The sequence below is a fragment of the Pleurodeles waltl genome, chromosome 5, assembly GCF_031143425.1.
Source record: "Pleurodeles waltl isolate 20211129_DDA chromosome 5, aPleWal1.hap1.20221129, whole genome shotgun sequence".
Taxonomy (NCBI): domain Eukaryota; kingdom Metazoa; phylum Chordata; class Amphibia; order Caudata; family Salamandridae; genus Pleurodeles; species Pleurodeles waltl.
This window is the reverse complement of record NC_090444.1, coordinates 79,583,597-79,602,887: the sequence shown is the minus strand read 5'-3', so window position 1 is coordinate 79,602,887 and position 19,291 is coordinate 79,583,597. Positions and strand designations below refer to the sequence as shown.

Below are 19,291 nucleotides of genomic sequence, written 5' to 3'. Positions count from 1 at the left end.
GCTAGGGCTGACACTGCCAACAAAACCTATAAACTTAAATGGAAACGTTTTTGTATATGGTGTGCAGCAGAAGATATACAGCCTTTGTCCTCTCCTCCAGAACAGGTACTTCCATATCTCCTGCTCCTGGCAAAATCAGGACTTGCTTATTCCTCCATTTGGGTACATCTGGCAGCAATCTCCAGATACAGCAGATCACCACACAGTCTCATTGTGTTCCACAAGAATTGTCAAGCAATTCATGAAGGGCCTTTTTCGTGTCTTCCCGCCAGTTAGAAAACCTCTGCCATTATGGTCCCTGAATGTTGAGTTGATGCAGCTCATGAAAGCTCCTTTTGTGCCGATCCACAAAGCTGATCTAAAATTCATTTCATGGAAGACAGCGTTACTGCTAGCTCTTACTTCCGCCAAAAGAGTCAGCGACATTCAGGCTTTCACTGTCAAACAGCCTTTCCTCCAATTCACAAACTCAGGTGTGATCCTGCGAACAAATCCTAAATTCATCCCGAAAGTTCCCTCAACGTTTCACTTGAATGAACCAGTCATCCTAAAAACCTTTTTTCCAAATCCGCAAACAGTAGCCGAAAAGACATTACATTCCCTTGATATTAAAAGATGTTTAAAATTTTATCTACAGAAAACTCAGGCCATCCGCCAGTCTGATCAATTATTTATAGCATTTGGCGGAACAAGAAAGGGGCATGCAGTGTCCAAACAGACTATAGCAAGATGGATTGGCCTGGCAATTCAATTCTGCCATTCAAAAGCAGGAAAACCGCTCCACACGAAGGTGAGAGCCCACTCTACAAAATCGGTAGCCACTTCGGCTGCACTCTTTGCAGGTGTACCACTACATAGCATCTGTAGAGCAGCAACATGGTCCAGCCAACATACATTTACGAGGCATTACTGTCTCGAGGAAACTAACAACGTTGATACAGCAGTGGGACAGGCAGTGCAGAGGCATCTATTTCGTTAAGGTGAGCCTCTTACACATCCCACCACCACACTCAAGGTATGTTCGATATTGGTTCTTAGTCTAGTTAATATCTAATTTTATATCGGTGTGTTTTACTCTAATGATGTGCTTCAGATTATTCGCTTTGTTATATTGTGTTAACAGGTCCTAGACCTCAAAACAATAACAAAACAGATTGTGTCAAAACTTTCTGCCACGCAGCTTTTCTTTTGCTCTTCTATTGAGATATCTTTGGTTATCTATAGAGCTAGAGATATATATATATATATATATATATATATATATATATATATATATATATATATATATATATATATATATATATATATATATATAGAGAGAGAGAAAGAAAAGTGGATGTACAAAGCTGAACTAATGTGACTCGCATCACTTATAAAATTAAGATAAAATTACAGCCAATGTAATTCACTAATTAAGAAGACATTACTGCTCGTTATTCTGATTCAAGCATGTGCATTTATGAAAGATCCAATGCTGGAGAAGAAAATTAGTTACTTACCTGTAACTGCAGTTCTCCAGTATTGGTATCTTTCATAGATTCAGATGCGACCCACCCTCCTCCCCTCAGAGGCTCCCCTATTATACAGATATTAAACTTCACACTCCTACTAGAAAATCTGAGGGAATTCAGCCTCTGTTGGGAGTGTTTGGGAGGGGCTGAATCCTGATTGGTTGATACGGAAGTTTGGGTCTTTTCACAAAACAAAGTGGATAGACTATAAAATTGCCTATGAGGCCTACTGGGGCCTACTGGTTTTACTTTTACTGACTTACTGCTTTATGTATTTAAGTTTACCGTGAGGCTCCCACCTCGACGACGGGGATGATTCAAGCATGTGAATCTATGAAAGATACCAATACTGGAGAACTGCAGTTACAGGTAAGTAACTAATTTTCTTGCATCATGCTGGCCAGCTAGTTAAACACCAGGGTGTAGAGTCGGTCAGCCTCACATTGCTGAACACAAGCGGCGTCTCCCCCAGAGGTGGTTCAGACCAACTTTGTCTTGAAGGGCACGCCCTATGTGGATAATTTCAACAGTTAAGAGGACACTCAATGCCTGCTGTTCTGTGCTGTCCCCTATTAGTTGCAGGGAGCTTTAGGGCGGCCATGTTTCATTTGAAGTTTAAATTTGTTTTTATTACCCCAAACTAGTTGAGAAGAATGTGGTAGCAGACCTACTGAAATACTATGTTTACCTCTTCCTCTCAGGCTGACGCTTCTCTTCCACTCAAAGGGACAGTTAATACATCCCAAACTCCAGAGCCTCTACCTTCAAGTTGAGCGGGGACACCTGAACTTCTTTCAGATGCCACCAAAAGTGGAGAGCGTTATTCTGTCACCCCATTGTCCACATTTGGTCTATCGTGGAAGATGTAACTGATTTGTTGCTTGGTCTGCAGAGGATCATTTTCTGCAAAAAACTGCACCCTTACCAAAAACGAACCACTTAAGGAGATCCACACCCATTCCACCAGAGTGAAGATTTTGACATCAGTTAGGTAATTTGCTAGGAATATAAATGTTGAAAGTAGTGACTACAAACCTGTGGCTGAGATTTGCTGTGTGGCTACCTAGATATCTCTCCACACCTTCGCTACACATTGTTGCTTCAACTCAGAGGTGAGGTAGGATGGCCATTTCACACTCTTGGTTCGTCTGGACTCTCTCTACCTGCAGATTACTTTTTGATTCTTCTTACCTCGTAGTTCTGAAGGATGGGTCATTTGTCTTCAGTAATAAGTTTCCAAGTTAGTTTCTTTCACTGCACTGTCTCAAAAGTGATCTGTTTCTTCCTTGTCTCTGCCTCTAAAGGCATGGAATAAGTGGAGAGGGAACTGACATCATTGTGCCTGGTGGGCACTATATGGCACCACTGAAGTCACCCTAGTTTAGCTTCCTATGTCAATATGGAGCCAGCACCTCCTACTGGCATAGGAGAGCTAGGAAAGGTTTGTACATCCAGTCCGTCATCTGGGAATATGCCTCTGGTAATGAATCTGCACTTAGAGTATCCACCCAAAAAGTGTTACTGTATATAAGTACCTTTTTTCTTCCAGTTCAAATAACGTATTTCAAATGAAGGCATAAGAGAAATTGAATAGTGATTTGTCTTTTTACAGATAAGTGAATGAAAAGAGAGAGAAAAAGTAAATTAATTTTGGAAGCTATTTGCAATTTCTCTTAGGGGAAATTGTCTTAACCAAAATCCAGAGTTATTTTTTGCCCCTGCTTGCTATTTGATGTTTTTTTTTTTTTTTTTTGCTTGCTGTTATCATTTTCTATTTTGCAGTAGTATTAAGAAAACATGTCTCAGAGCCCATGTTCTTGAATAACATCTCTTTTAAATGTCTGTGGCTGGTGCCTTGTTCAGGCAAAACTGTGTAACAACTTATCACTCTATTGTGGCCTCCGAATGATCAACAGTTTTAAATCTAGACAAACTCTACTTTCGGGTGATGTACTGAGACACATAAAGCACATGCATTCATTTAGTAGCATAGGTTCTTTCTAAAAATGAATCTTGATTTGTATAACTAATCTGTACAGTATGAAAATGTTGGTATACTTACATTCAAGTGTTTCCGAAGTGAGGATTGACTTTGAAGTTATCTGCTTATTTGCCACCAGTTTTCTCATTGTTTTTCTTGGCGACAAGACACGTCTGTCTTCTTATTGGAAAAGTGAGTGCACCAGCAAGTAGTATCTTTAAACTGTACAGTGCAACACCTATGTGAATGAGTTAATTAACAAATGATCTGTAAATTTATGGGGGCATGGCATATATGATTTAGTAATTTTCTAGGAATATAATTGTCGAAAGTAGCAGTAGCATACCTGCTGTAAATTGACTGTTATCTGTAAGGAAAAGAATGTGTACATTATTATTTTTAATCAGCACTCCATTTTTGTCTAATGTGACTTTCTCTGCGCATGTATCTCACTAGTTTCTGTATTGCACTTGCAGCCAACAAGAACAGTTGCGGCAGTTCTATCCCAGATTAAAGGTTTTAGCATTTGGAGCACAACCTGAGAGTACATTACACACCTACTTTCCCTCCTTTCTTTCAAGAGCTACGCCGAACTGTCCTACTGACATGAAAAAAGAAGTAAGCTATTCCATTATAGAAAGAAAAAAGTATAAAGTTAACTTTATAAGATCTCATTTCAGTGAATCGATACTCTGCTTGAATCCTTGTAATGCTTTTTTGCCACAAAACATGTTTGTTTTTCCAATTCATTTCCTGCAGTTCTTAATCATTTGACTTCTGGGGTCCCCCAGTGTATGACTACTGGTCACTGGAGCCCACCACCGAAGCAATTTCTGCACTTTTAACCTCAAAACAATATACAAAACTACAGAAACAAGTACATATTAAACAAATACATAAATTGTGAAATGTGTAGTTTAATACATAGACAAAAGACACACAAAATTCAAATTTCAATGAGAAGGTTGGAGGGTTTTAAAGTTCTAGATCTGTTTCTAAAAGACAGCGCCCTTATGACACGCTGTAGCATATACTTTATTTTTTGCTCCTATTGTATGCCCTCTTTTTGTCTGTGCATACTGGTGCTTTAATTTAGGTCACCAGATGTCCATATTATTGTTTGCTATACTTGAGATGATCAAGCTGAGGATACAAATGTAATTTTTAGCTTCCAGTGTCAAATTCCTTCACATTTACAAATCTTTCAAAAATGTTAAATGTTATATTAATCTTCATGTTTATATAATTCATTAATCTCCTAATATTTTATTTTTTAAATAGAGGTGGACCTCAGGTTAAGAACCACTCTCCTATACTTTTAATTTGCAAAAAAGCTTGATGTGTATTACCAAATGAATTTCCCCCAGCTCCGTTTTGGGATCTATATCGGGCTTCTCCAATGGGTAGCTTGTGAGCTACTGTAAGCTCACCAGCTACCTGTAAGTAGGTCTCCTGTGTTCAACCCAGAATTCGTTGAATTAACATATCTGTACCAAAAATGGAAAGCATGTATTTGAGAAGAAAATATCTGCATTTTCAGAACTCATTAGCTGATGTTTGGAGAAAGAGTTAATTTTCCAAAATAAATTTAAAGCTGATATTGAAAGGTCAAACATGCAGAGCTGTAGAGACTGATTTCTAATACTATTACCTGATAACAAGGGCACTGCAGCTATGGCTATTATGTATTACCACTATAGAAACATTCCACATTGTCAGAAGCTTGTGTTTTTTACATTGTTGCTGGCAACCCTGCGTGACAAACTGAAGGGATCACTGCTCGCATTCTTGCATATGGTGCCATGAATATAATCATACTCTGCCATCACCATTGCAACAGTAATAACATTAATAGCTCAGGATGATTTTGCATTGAACATGAGCAGTTCCTATTACAGAGCGGTTTAGAGACCCCTAATCCATATTCTGTTTGTTCTATCTTGCAAACGTTGTTTGTGGGAAGCACTCAGTTGCCTTTGCTGAAAATTATTACAGTAGATATCTGTATAGATAACCTTTATGTTCGATGGCATCTGTCGCTGTAGATACGCATGTTCTGCAATAGCTCGCCATCTGGTGTTGGGCCGGAGTGTTACAAGTTGTTTTTCTTCGAAGAAGTCTTTCGAGTCACGGGACCGAGTGACTCCTCCTTTTGTCTCCATTGCGCATGGGCGTCGACTCCATCTTCGATTGTTTTTTTTTCCGCCATCGGGTTCGGACGTGTTCCTGTCGCTCCGAGTTTCGGAACGGAAAATTAGCTAATTTCGGAAGATTTTCGTCGGTATTGTTGCGTTCGGGATCCGCGTACTTAGATTCCACACCGCATCGAAGATCGAAGAGCTCCGGTGCCCTTCGGGGTAGTTTTTCGATCCTCCGTCGGGGCCTGGTCGGCCCGACCGCGTGCTGAAGAACGCCGATGGAACGGACCCCGTTCCGTTTCTGCCCCAAATGCCACAATAAATACCCCTACACAGACCAACACTTGGTCTGCAACCTGTGCCTGTCACCTGAGCACAGCGAAGACACCTGCGAGGCCTGTCGTGCGTTCCGGTCCCGAAAAACACTCCGAGACCGTCGAGCCAGAAGACTTCAGATGGCGTCCGCACCGACAGCCCAACGGGAGTTCGAGGAACAGGAAGAGGAAGGTACCTTCTCGATCCAAGACTCAGACTCCGAAGGATTCGACGATACACAAACCGTGAGTAAGACGTCAAAAAACCACACAGAGAAACATTTTCAAGGCCCAGGGGACGCCACTGCCATCCGGCCATGGCTCCACCCATAAATTCGGTGACCGACCGTCGGCACCGAAAAAGGCCCAAACAGTGCCGAGATCGTCCGACTCCGGTCGAGACACCGGCACGCAGCCTTCTCGGGACTGAGAAAGTGCTGGAGACAAGCCTCAACACCGAGATGCCGGTGTGGACACGGCTCGACGCCGAGACAGCGGCACCGAAACAGATCGACGCCGAGAGGTTTCGGCCCCGAAAAAGAAAAAAGTCACCTCGGAGCCGAAAAAACACGCAGACAGGGTTTCGATGCCGAAACAAACTGCAAGCGACCCAGGTTCAGGCTCTTATACAGAAGAGCACTCGCTAACCTCCCAAATGCAGAAGCATAGGTTTGAGGAAGAGCTACAAGCAACTGATGTGGACCATACGCAAAAGCGTATCTTCATACAGCAGGGGACAGGAAAAATAAGCACCCTTCCCCCCATTAGGAGAAAGAGAAGGTTGGAGTTCCAGACTGAACAGACACCACAACCAAAAGTGGTGAAAAGAGTTACCCCACCACCCTCTCCTCCGCCCGTGATTAACGTCTCACCAGCACAAACTCCATCACACTCCCCAGCTCACACCACCATGAGCCAGGGTGACCAAGATCAGGACGCATGGGACCTATACGACGCCCCAGTGTCAGATAACAGTCCGGAGGCATACCCTACGAAGCCATCTCCACCAGAAGACAGCACCGCGTATTCTCAAGTGGTGGCTAGAGCAGCACAATTTCACAACGTAAGCCTCCACTCAGAACAGGTCGAGGATGATTTTTTATTCAACACACTCTCCACCACCCACAGCTCATACCAAAGCCTGCCTATGCTCCTTGGTATGCTCCGGCATGCAAAAGACATCTTTAAGGAGCCGGTCAAAAGTAGGGCAATCACACCAAGGGTGGAAAAAAAGTATAAGGCGCCTCCTACAGACCCGGTTTTCATCACTACACAGCTGCCACCAGACTCTGTCGTTGTAGGAGCAGCTAGGAAAAGGGCCAACTCTCACACATCTGGAGATGCACCACCCCCAGATAAAGAAAGCCGCAAGTTCGATGCAGCTGGTAAAAGAGTCGCAGCACAAGCTGCAAACCAGTGGCGCATCGCAAACTCCCAGGCACTACTTGCGCGCTATGACAGAGCCCACTGGGACGAGATGCAACATCTCATTGAACATCTGCCCAAGGACTTACAAAATAGGGCAAAACAAGTGGTTGAGGAGGGACAGGCCATTTCCAACAACCAGATCCGCTCCTCCATGGACGCTGCAGATACAGCTGCACAGACAATTAATACATCTGTAACTATCAGAAGGCATGCATGGCTCCGAACGTCTGGATTTAAACCAGAGATTCAACAAGCAGTTCTCAATATGCCTTTTAATTAAAAAGAACTGTTCGGTCCAGAAGTGGACACAGCGATTGAGAAACTCAAAAAAGATACGGACACTGCCAAAGCCATGGGCGCACTCTACTCCCCGCAGAGCAGAGGGAATTACAGCACATTACGTAAAACGCCCTTTCGAGGGGGGTTTCGGGGTCAAAGCACACAAGCCAGCACCTCACAAGCCACACCGTCCAGTTACCAGGGACAGTATAGAGGAGGTTTTCGGGGACAATATAGAGGAGGGCAATTCCCTAGAAATAGAGGAAGATTTCAAAGCCCCAAAACCCCTGCTACTAAACAGTGACTCACATGTCACTCACCCCCTCCACACAACACCAGTGGGGGGAAGAATAGGTCATTATTACAAAGCATGGGAGGAAATCACTACAGACACTTGGGTTCTAGCAATTATCCAACATGGTTATTGCATAAAATTTCTACAATTCCCTCCAAACATACCACCAAAAGCACAAAATTTAACAACACACCATTCCAATCTCCTGGAGATAGAAGTGCAGGCACTATTGCAAAAGAATGCAATCGAATTAGTGCCAAACACACAAATAAACACAGGAGGTTACTCACTGTACTTTCTGATACCAAAGAAGGACAAAACGCTGAGACCAATCCTAGACCTCAGAGTAGTGAACACTTTCATCAAATCAGACCACTTCCACATGGTCACACTACAAGAAGTATTGCCATTGCTAAAACTACACGACTACATGGCAACTTTAGACCTCAAGGATGCTTATTTCCATATACCAATACACCCATCGCACAGGAAATACCCAAGGTTTGTATTCAAAGGAATACATTACCAATTCAAGGTACAGCCTTTCGGATTAACAACCGCACCAAGAGTCTTTACCAAATGTCTAGCCGTAGTCGCTGCACACATAAGAAGGCAGCAAATACATGTGTTCCCATATTTGGACGACTGGCTAATCAAGGCCCATTCGTTCATACAGTGCTCAAATCACACAAATCAGATCATACAAACCCTCTTCAAACTCGGGTTCACCGTCAACTTTACAAAATCCAACATTCTGCCGCGCAAGGTACAACAATACCTAGGAGCCATAATAGACACATCAAAGGGAGTAGCCACTCCAAGTCCACAAAGAATTCTAAATTTCAACACCATCATACAACGCATGTATCCAACACAAAAGATACAGGCAAAGATGGTATTACAACTCCTAGGCATGATGTCTTCATGCATAGCCATTGTCCCAAACGCAAGACTGCACATGAGGCCCTTACAACAATGCCTAGCATCACAGTGGTCTCAAGCACAGGGTCACCTTCTAGATCTGGTGTTAATAGACCGCCAAACTTACCTCTCGCTTCTGTGGTGGAACAACATAAATTTAAACAAGGGGCGGCCTTTCCAAGACCCAGTGCCACAATACGTAATAACAACAGATGCTTCCATGACAGGGTGGGGAGCACACCTCGATCAACACAGCATACAAGGACAATGGAACGTACATCAAACAAAACTGCATATCAATCACCTAGAACTTCTAGCAGTTTTTCAAGCACTAAAAGCTTTCCAACCAATAATAGTTCACAAATACATTCTCGTCAAAACAGACAACATGACAACAATGTATTATCTAAACAAGCAGGGGGGGACGCACTCCACGCAGTTAAGCCTGCTAGCACAAAAGATTTGGCATTGGGCAATTCACAACCAAATTCGCCTAATAGCACAGTTTATACCAGGGATCCAAAATCAACTCGCAGACAATCTCTCTCGAGATCACCAACAGGTCCACGAATGGGAAATTCACCCCCAAATTCTGAACACTTATTTCAAACTCTGGGGAACACCTCAGATAGACTTGTTTGCGACAAGGGAGAACGCAAAATGCCAAAACTTCGCATCCAGGTACCCACACAAACAATCCCAAGGCAATGCCCTATGGATGAACTGGTCAGGGATATTTGCTTACGCTTTTCCTCCTCTCCCTCTCCTTCCTTACCTGGTAAACAAACTCAGTCAAAGCAAACTCAAACTCATATTGATAGCACCAACTTGGGCAAGGCAACCCTGGTACACAACGCTGCTAGACCTATCAGTGGTACCCTGCATCAAATTGCCCAACAGGCCAGATCTGTTGACACAGCACAACCAAAAGATCAGACACCCAGATCCAGCATCGCTGAATCTAGCAATCTGGCTCCTGAAATCCTAGAATTCGGGCACTTACAACTTACCCAAGAATGTATGGAAGTCATAAAACAAGCCAGAAGGCCATCCACCAGGCACTGCTATGCAAGTAAATGGAAGAGGTTTGTTTGCTACTGCCATATTAATCAAATACAACCATTACACACAACTCCAGAACATGTAGTGGGTTACTTGCTTCACTTACAAAAATCTAACCTAGCTTTCTCTTCCATTAAAATACACCTTGCAGCAATATCTGCATACCTGCAGACTACCTATTCAACTTCCCTATATAAGATACCAGTCATTAAAGCATTCATGGAGGGCCTTAGGAGAATTATACCACCAAGAACACCACCTGTTCCTTCATGGAACCTAAATGTTGTCCTAACTAGACTTATGGGTCCACCTTTTGAACCCATGCACTCCTGCGACATACAGTTCCTAACCTGGAAGGTGGCATTTCTCATCGCCATTACTTCCCTAAGAAGAGTAAGCGAGATTCAGGCGTTTACAATACAGGAACCTTTTATACAACTACACAAAAATAAAGTCGTCCTAAGGACCAATCCTAAATTTTTGCCAAAGGTTATTTCACTGTTCCATCTAAATCAAACAGTGGAACTTCCAGTGTTCTTTCCACAGCCAGATACCGTAGCTGAAAGGGCACTACATACATTAGATGTCAAAAGAGCATTGATGTATTACATTGACAGAACAAAAAACATCAGAAAGACTAAACAACTCTTTATTGCATTTCAAAAACCTCATGCAGGAAACCCAATTTCAAAACAAGGTATAGCCAGATGGATAGTTAAATGCATCCAAATCTGCTACCTTAAAGCTAAACGACAGCTGCCCATTACACCAAGGGCACACTCAACCAGAAAGAAAGGTGCTACCATGGCCTTTCTAGGAAACATCCCAATGCAAGAAATATGTAAGGCAGCCACATGGTCTACGCCTCACACATTCACCAAGCACTACTGTGTAGACGTGTTATCCGCACAACAAGCCACAGTAGGTCAAGCCGTATTAAGAACATTATTTCAGACTACTTCCACTCCTACAGGCTGATCCACCGCTTTTTGGGGAAATAACTGCTTACTAGTCTATGCAGAACATGCGTATCTACAGCGACAGATGCCATCGAACTGAAAATGTCACTTACCCAGTGTACATCTGTTCGTGGCATCAGTCGCAGTAGATTCGCATGTGCCCACCCGCCTCCCCGGGAGCCTGTAGCAGTTTGGAAGTTACCTTCAATTATTTATATATGTATCATCTCAACCTTAAATAGGTGCATACTTAGTCACTCCATTGCATGGGCACTATTACTACAATTCAACTCCTACCTCACCCTCTGCGGGGGAAAAACAATCGAAGATGGAGTCGACGCCCATGCGCAATGGAGACAAAAGGAGGAGTCACTCGGTCCCGTGACTCGAAAGACTTCTTCGAAGAAAAACAACTTGTAACACTCCGGCCCAACACCAGATGGCGAGCTATTGCAGAACATGCGAATCTACTGCGACTGATGCCACGAACAGATGTACACTGGGTAAGTGACATTTTCATTACTTAAACAAATTAATTGCTTTTTTTCTACATGTAGCTTTTGAATTGTTTGACAGAGTGCCTGAACTTGGACCCTCTGAGCTTCAGCGTTTGGCGCCAGCTATATACAAAACATCTTTCACAGTCTGGGTATGTACGATTTTAATATTTGTCAACTGACTTCTTTCTTTAAATCTTTGATTTGTGTTATGTATTGGTTAAAGTGTGTGTGTGTGTGTGTGGGTGGATGGTATTTGCAGTCCATCTGCATTTCTGTAGCTCATAGCAAAATTGAACTCTGGGAGTTAAATTGCCTTTTTTGGACTGCCAACGAATCCCCTCAGCTAATGTGCACGAAACTGTAATGAATCAAATAAAAGTGGATTTATGTTTTTTGTGACCTTGCTCGCAGATTTCTCAAATGGCATCACAGTTCTTAGAAAAAACATTGTTTTTTACAGACTTACTAAGGAGGCACTGAGTATTTATCTTTGAGTCACAACACCTTTTTTGGTTTCCTTTCTTCGTAAGCATTTTATCTTACTTGCATTTATATGAATAGATCTAGAAAAAGAACAAATTAGGTACTCTACCTAGAGCACAATGCACAAACTTACCCTAGTCACTGAAAGAGTCCTTCGCAAGCATCTTTCAAACAAATATTATAAATATTATAAAAAATATTGCCTGTGGGCTCTTTCTCTCCATCAGAAGGCCTTCTTCTCGGGTCAAATTGTAGCAACCACCTTTAGAATCAATTCACAAATCAAGTTTGGCCCGTTTTATTCATATCCTATGTCCTATCTCCGGATGGTGGAGAAGAGCTGGCAGTTCAGTTGTGTTCATGAATATCAGTGAATATAACAAGATGGAGTTATTACTAATCCTTCCAGGTGTAAAAACCAAGTTTACACTGAATTCTGCAATACTAATTGTTTCATCCTTTATACTAGATCCCGAATGCACTGCACTAATGCAATGATAATCCTTGTTTGTGAATGCAGTGTAGGTGCCTAAGAGGAAGGATGAAGTTGTCTTTCTCTTTACTCTACCTGATAGGATCAGACTGGATCCAGAACATTTTTGAACAGTACCCTTGTGTGCCCGGCAAGGTGGTGTTAGATTTGGTGCCATCCATGCTGGAAGTGACATGCGCAGGTCTAATATAGGTGCCACCTTGGTACTCTGCAGTCATTTCTTTCCGTTCCATGCCTGATGGCGTGGATCTGGTCTAAGTCACCCCTCTGTCTCTAACTTTTTGTAGCATTTTCTCCTGGTGTGAAGTCATGTCACTTAAGAAACTGGCTAGTTTCAAACCATGTAGGGCCTGGCACAGGCAAATGTCGGTAACAGATCCCAACTCGATTTGTTTGTGGTGATTAGAGCTGGACCACGACTCAAGACCGACAAGGACTGCTAAACCGCATATCCCAAGACACTGGGGGAGCAATCCCTCAGGCTCCTCACTGCTTTATGTCTGCCGACTTTCACGCTGAATGTCACATTTGCGCAGAAGGTCCCGGAATCGCTTGTGGGGCCCGTCCTGACGGTTGTCGCCGCACTAAAAGTTTTCAAGAAAGTCTTGTAATTCCCACAAACATGAGAAGTCAGAGGTTGAAGAGGCCTTCAACTCTGCTGCGTCCAGCAAAGTCTTCCAACAAGACTTGGGAGCCCTTGCACTCCAGGTCCCGCAAATCGGTGGAACCTGAAGTGGAGTCCACAGGAAGCAGGAGCTACCTCCACCCAACTGAAGGAGTTTTAGGAGCTTATCCGCCTCATATTTGGTCAGCCTGTCCCCTCTGAAGTGCCTTTGGGCCCCTTGGATGTGGGAGGGCCCCCAACTGGACCCACACCGGCAGGTTCGCCCTCTGCGTTAATTGGGTCCCATGGATCCCTTGCTGGATCCAAAGCAGAGCCGGTGGAGAGACTGAACCCCAGAAGATTGGTCGTGTAAGTCACTGTACAGTACCTGTATGCAGTATATACCTTTTCTACCTAGGATAACATTACCGCTTCAGAAATTGTAATTTTTCAAACCTGTAAAAATTCATAACTTGAAGCGTACTTACCTGATCGTGATACTCTTGATGCCCAAAATTATATAAAGATAAATGTTATTTTTATAAATTGGTGTTGATCTCCTTATTGAATCGTGTATATCATTTATTGAATGTATGCATGCAGCAAATGTGTAACACACCTCTCTGATAAGCTTAAAGCTGCACGACCACACTGCCCTCTTAAGAGAGCACCTTAGGTTTGCTACAGAAAGCCCTGTCCACTTTTAAATAAATAACTGGACTCTTTGCGCTTTATACCCCATTTTGATATACTATATAAAGAGGCAGCTTTCTACAGTGGTAGCGCAGTGGTCGGATAAAAGGCTAGACGTTTGCTGTACCACTCGGTTAATAAGTGATTGCACTAAGGAATCCAAAATTGTCTTTAGTTTAAAACAATGTTTCCAGTTTCAATTTTTCTAAATTGTTTAAAAATTAACTATTAGGGCCATGTGTTAAGTCCCCCAGTCTAAACTGCTTAGAATGTAAAACTTTTTCATCATTTGGAATTGTAGTGGTGAGGTGGGCTATGGCCCCCAGCCACTTGTTCGGCACATACAAAGGTGCCTGACCCTGCGGCAAACAATATCGAAGCCCAGAATATGGGTTGTCCTGGGAATCAATGAGAGAAAATGTATCTGGAGGCCACTACCTCTGTGAAATATTACTCAACAGGTTTATGCATAATTTTGAGAATACTTGTGCCCTGAAGAAGTCTAAATTAGTAGATGAAATGCGTTGGCTGGTTGTATCTGTATGTTACATGAATTGGAATCCTGATGTGAAGAACATGAATAAAAGAGAACAATTGAACATAATGGATATATGTGATTTATACATTGTGGATGGTGCCTTGCCATTTTTTGGACTTAATAATTTATTATTTTAACACCCATTGGTCAGCAGGTGTATATGACAGTAGCACATTGTGATCTTTAACTTGTAAGCTACATTTGGGACAGGGTGGGGTGCTGTGACAGGCCTGCTGATTTTTCTTCAGAATTTAAAACTACTCGATTTAGTTAGGCCCTTTTAGAAGTAGATTTTAGAATTGTATTTTTTTTAGCTTCTAATCAGGTCCAACCTGTTTTAAAACCATAACTGAGGCAGCAGGTACATCCCAGGAGCTCAACTTGGGCCCCGGCAAAAAACTTAAGTTGGTCCAACTTAAAGCCCTCTGTGAAGCATGAAAACTTGCCTAGGGGTCTAAACCTACTAAAGCACAACTGCACGAGTTGATATCAGAAAATGATGGAGACATGGCAGGTTAAGAATCCCATAAAGAGAATGGGGAAGAGGATGTTGAAGAGGATGACTCCCACTCAGCAATCCCACTGAGAGTAACAGCACTTCTGACAGTACCCCAGAAGATCTAGACCGTGAAGATGCTGATCTTCAAATACTAATTAAGAGGATAGCCTTGGTGGCTAAACTCTTAGCTATAGCAAAGGAAAGAGCTATTGGGCAGCAGGTGTATATGGCAGTAGCACATCGGGATCTTTAACTTGTAAGCTACATTTAGGACAGGGTGGGGATGCTGAGATGAGCATAGGACCCATCTCTGGTGGCAGCAAAATTTTAAAAAAAGAGAACGAAGAAACTTTTGACCCTAAGTTCCCCAAAGGGATTGTCCCAAAATATACAGAAGATATTACTAAATGGTTTGCAGCCTTTGAGTAGGCTTGTAAAATGAGGAAACTCAGCCAAACGTATTGGGGTTTTTTGTTCTGGTAGCTGTTTCAGGAAAGTATAGGGATAGGCTCCTGACACTGAATGAGGCAGATTCTGAGTTCTTTGACCAAAGGGAGGATACCCTGATCGAGAACTTTGGACTCACCACTGAGAAGTGCAGGATCAGGTTCAGGGAGACTCGAAAACCCTCTAGTCAGTCCTGGGTAGATTTTATTGACTTCTTAGTAAAATCACTATGTGGCTGGTTAAAAGCGAACAGGGTGCTAGACTATGATCAGCTTTATAACCTTATTATGAAATAACGTCTATTAAGTAACTGTGTTTCTGAAAAATTGCATCATTACCTGGTAGACCCAGGTCCAGTTCCCCCCCCCCCCCCAAGGGGGGTGGGGGTGGGGGAGGTGCAAGGGGGGGGGGTGGGGTGGGGGGCAGGGGGGGTGGGGTTGAGGGGGGGCGGGGGGCAGTGGGGATGAGGGGAGGCGGGGGGGGGGCTGGATGCTTACGTTGGACTTGCATGATGCATATTTCCCCATTACTGTCCTGCCTGCCCACAGATGTTACATGCAGTTCACGCTGGTCGAAGAGCACTTTCAGTTTGCGGTGCTCCTTTACAGCCTTATCAGCGCCTCTCGGGTGTTCATGAAAGTGATGGCAGTGGTTGCTGCTCATCTGCGGAGGTTGGGGTTTACAGTCTTCCCCTACCTCAGTGACTGGCTGTTGAAGGCGGGTTCGCCCTAGGCAGTAGTCTCCCCACTTCAGACTACAGCGAACCTCCTGCATTTGCAGTGGTTCACTATGAACCTGCTGAAGTCGTACCTGACTCCATCTAAGAAGCTCCCTTTCTTCTGGACACAGTGCAGTTCAGGGCCCCAACCCATTGCAAACCACAGAAGATGCCTGTAGTGCAGCAAAGGGAGTTGGGGGGGGGGGGGGGGCTGGGCACTTGAGGTGACATGGGTACAGGGCATGGCTGGAGTGTGGATGCCTGTGGGAATTTGGATGCAGAGACTGGCCAGAGGCCAGACCTTGCAACCATCCTATGGCCTGTATAATTGCTTAGAAACATCTGACTCTTCTCCTTTTTTTTTTTTGTCCTGTAGTACATCACTGGGGGCTTCTCTGGGTACAGCTTTTCAGGGATTGACCACAGGGTCTAGCCTCTGACCAGTAACCATGCAATGCACCAGCCAAGCTCTGCACCTAATTCCGGGCTGGTGCCCAACATTGCCTTTGGATGTGCGCAGTGGGAGTTAGCTACCTGCAGTTGTTTGGATGTTGGGGCAACCCAATGCAGCACTTGTTCAGCTGGATTGGGTGCCCGCAGTGGGGTGTGTGTAGGGCCAGTACTAGCAAATGCTGTGCTCAGTGGGAGAGGTGGACACCAGCCCACTGCTGCTTACATCATGGTAGTGTGTGATGCAATATGTGAGGTTATAAACAGGGTGAGGTGCACGTCTTTGTTCACAAGACTATAACTGGTGGATTGCAGTGTTTTTGTTTTTTAAGCTTTAGTTTTTATCTCATTGCGCCACCTAATTATAATGTTGTATAAAGTGCTAAGTTTAGTCTTATTGGTTCCAAATTGGCAAGCCTTAGATTTGTTGCATTTCATGAATCCCCAACTTTTTCCTAAACAGTTTGGTTTCTCTACCGTTTTGGGACTGGACTTAACTAGATCATCTTCCATTGACCTCGAATTCCTGAAAGTTACTCCAAGTTTATTAGGGACATCTTTGTCAATACTGGGGGTCCTTTTTCTTAAGATGCCAATGTTTGTGGATGATTCTTCTCATCTCCCACTGTCTGATAGAGACTTCTAGTTGCAGATTCCCTACCTTAGAAATTCCCCCAGCATCAGCCTGGATACAGAGACTTTTCTTGAGCAGTACCCCTGCAAGCCGTCAGATGGCATTGGTCGGCCTGTCACCAGTGTGCGTTGTGCACTCCGGATATGACGTTGCAGGTCCTATAAAGGCCCCACCTTGGTGCGTTGATGTCCGTTTTTTTCCAATCTGTGCCAGCCTAATGTAGATCCAAAGAAGACCTACTTCTCAGCCATTTCTTGACTGAAACTTTTACGACTTTTGTTGAAGTTTTGTTGAGTCTTGACACTCCTGGTGCATTAAGGAATGTCTTCACGGAAGAACGGATTCATGCCCTGCGTATCCTGTCATCTGGCGATGTCTGTGACGGATAGACTCCTTGTGTGCTTGTGATGTCTGGAGTGCAACCACAACCCCAAGTCATGCTCTGAGTGCTGGGCCAAGAATCCCAAGGCTTTGAAGGAGCGGTCCCTAAAGCTTCTGGCGGCCTGGCACTGTGTTCTGCATCGCTTCCACTCTCCATAGAGATGAAGGTCCCAAGATTGGTTGTGGAGCCCCCACTCTTCTTCGTCCCACTACAAGTCCTTGGGATGGTCAGGTAACGGGCTCAAGAAGAAGTTGAAGAAGAGCAAGCGTTCTTAGACTTCACCCCATCCATTTGCTGATGACATGAGGGACAAGGAGAATCAGCGTTCTAGGCCTCCATACTCGGAGCCTGCTCCTGGGTAGACTCTGTGTTTCCCCAAGTTTTCGGTAACTGAAGGGACCCTTGCCTAACTGCAAGACTTTTGAGGCCATGCGCCGCATATTTGGGCAGTCTGACTCCACTGGAGCGCCTTCGTGCCCTCCAGAGTTGGAAGGGTCCCCCTCGGGTTTTGCGCCGGTGGCTCTAGCCTCCGGTCCAGGGGGGACCCATGCATCTGTTCCTAGATCTGTACCATATTTGGTCGTGCCACTTTGAACTTCCCCGACTTTGGTTCCAAAATCAACTATCCCGACGCCACCCATGCACCATCCTTATTACCGACTTGGAGCCAGAACAACTTAGCGCGACACTGACTCGGACTTTGGCAGGGACCTTCCCCCCCTATGTTGTATCCTGACCCTTGATCCTATGGCTTGGGGTAGGGTGATGGTTGGGAGGGGTAACTGGACCCTTTAGAATGCCAGCTACCGGAATCTGAGGACTGGCGGATGGACCATGGTGAGGCCAGTGGTTTCAAGACTTCACCTGACACTGGCATGCGTTCTCCCTGCACGGTGGCTAGGGAGGGGTGAGCATCCTATTCCTTGTTGGCGCAAAGGGTGTCTGAGGTCCTCAACCTTCTTTTTAATCTGGGGCCTCCTCCTCTGAACCCCTTTTGCCTGTTAGTGAAGCCCTTACAGATGTCCTGCTGGGTATCTGGTCCAAACCTAGCACAGTCACTCCTGTGAAGAGGACAGTTACCCTCCGCCATAGGCCTGCTCCTAATTACCCAGCGTTCCTGACGCAACACCCCACCGAGAGCTTGGTTATCCAAGCCTGTACGTCCCCAGGTGCATTCACTGCTACACCCCCGGATAGGGAATCCAAGAGGCTGGACCAACTTGGGCAAAAAAAATTCTCTTCCACCAGCCTGGCATTGCAGTCCATGAACACTGCATGCCTTTTGGGCCGTTATACCCAGACATTATGGGACACAGTCCGACGCTGCCCCACCAGGGACCAGGTGGAGGCAGGATTCACCATCACCTGCTCCGCTGGCAGTCCATCATGTCAGACAAGTGGGTTCTGCAAATAGTCCGAAGAAGATACTCCCTCCTCTTTGTGACTACCCCTCCATCCATGCCACCATCCTACAATCGGATGATGGAGGATCTCTTGGCACTTTTTCACGAGGAGGTTACAGCTCTCTTGGCCAAGGGAGCAATAGAGAGGGTCCATGTCCCAGAAGTAGGACGTGGTTGTTATTCCTGTTACTTTCTGGTGCCCAAAAAGGACAAGGGCCTGCGTCCTATCCTAGACCTTGGGCCTTTCAATCTCTTCCTCAAAAAGGAGAAGTTCAGAATGCTCACTCCAGCTCAGGTTTGATCTGCTCTGGACCCAGGAGACTAGATGGTAGCGTTGGACTTGACGGATGCTTATTTTCACATCCCCGTCCTGCCTGCCCACAGACGTTACTTGTGGTTCACGGTAGGCCACAAGCACTTTCAGTTTACCATGCTCTTCTTTGGCTTTACCAGCGGCCCCTCCTGTGTTCACCAAGGTGATGATGGTGGTTGCAGCTCATCTGCAAAGGTCAAGGGTCTCAGTCTTCCCCTACCTTGACGACTGGCTGTTGAAGGTAGG

General features: G+C 44.6%; 1 protein-coding gene across 1 annotated transcript in view; it reads left to right on the top strand.

Annotated features, from left to right (window-relative positions):
* The window catches only part of TMEM214 (transmembrane protein 214), a 279,147-nt gene that overhangs the window by 94,051 nt on the left and 165,805 nt on the right, over positions 1-19,291 (top strand). The window contains exons 9-10 of the mRNA XM_069233624.1: positions 3,969-4,110; positions 11,446-11,537. Of these exons, the coding sequence (XP_069089725.1) occupies positions 3,969-4,110; positions 11,446-11,537 (234 nt within the window). The remainder of the gene's footprint in view (positions 1-3,968; positions 4,111-11,445; positions 11,538-19,291) is intronic.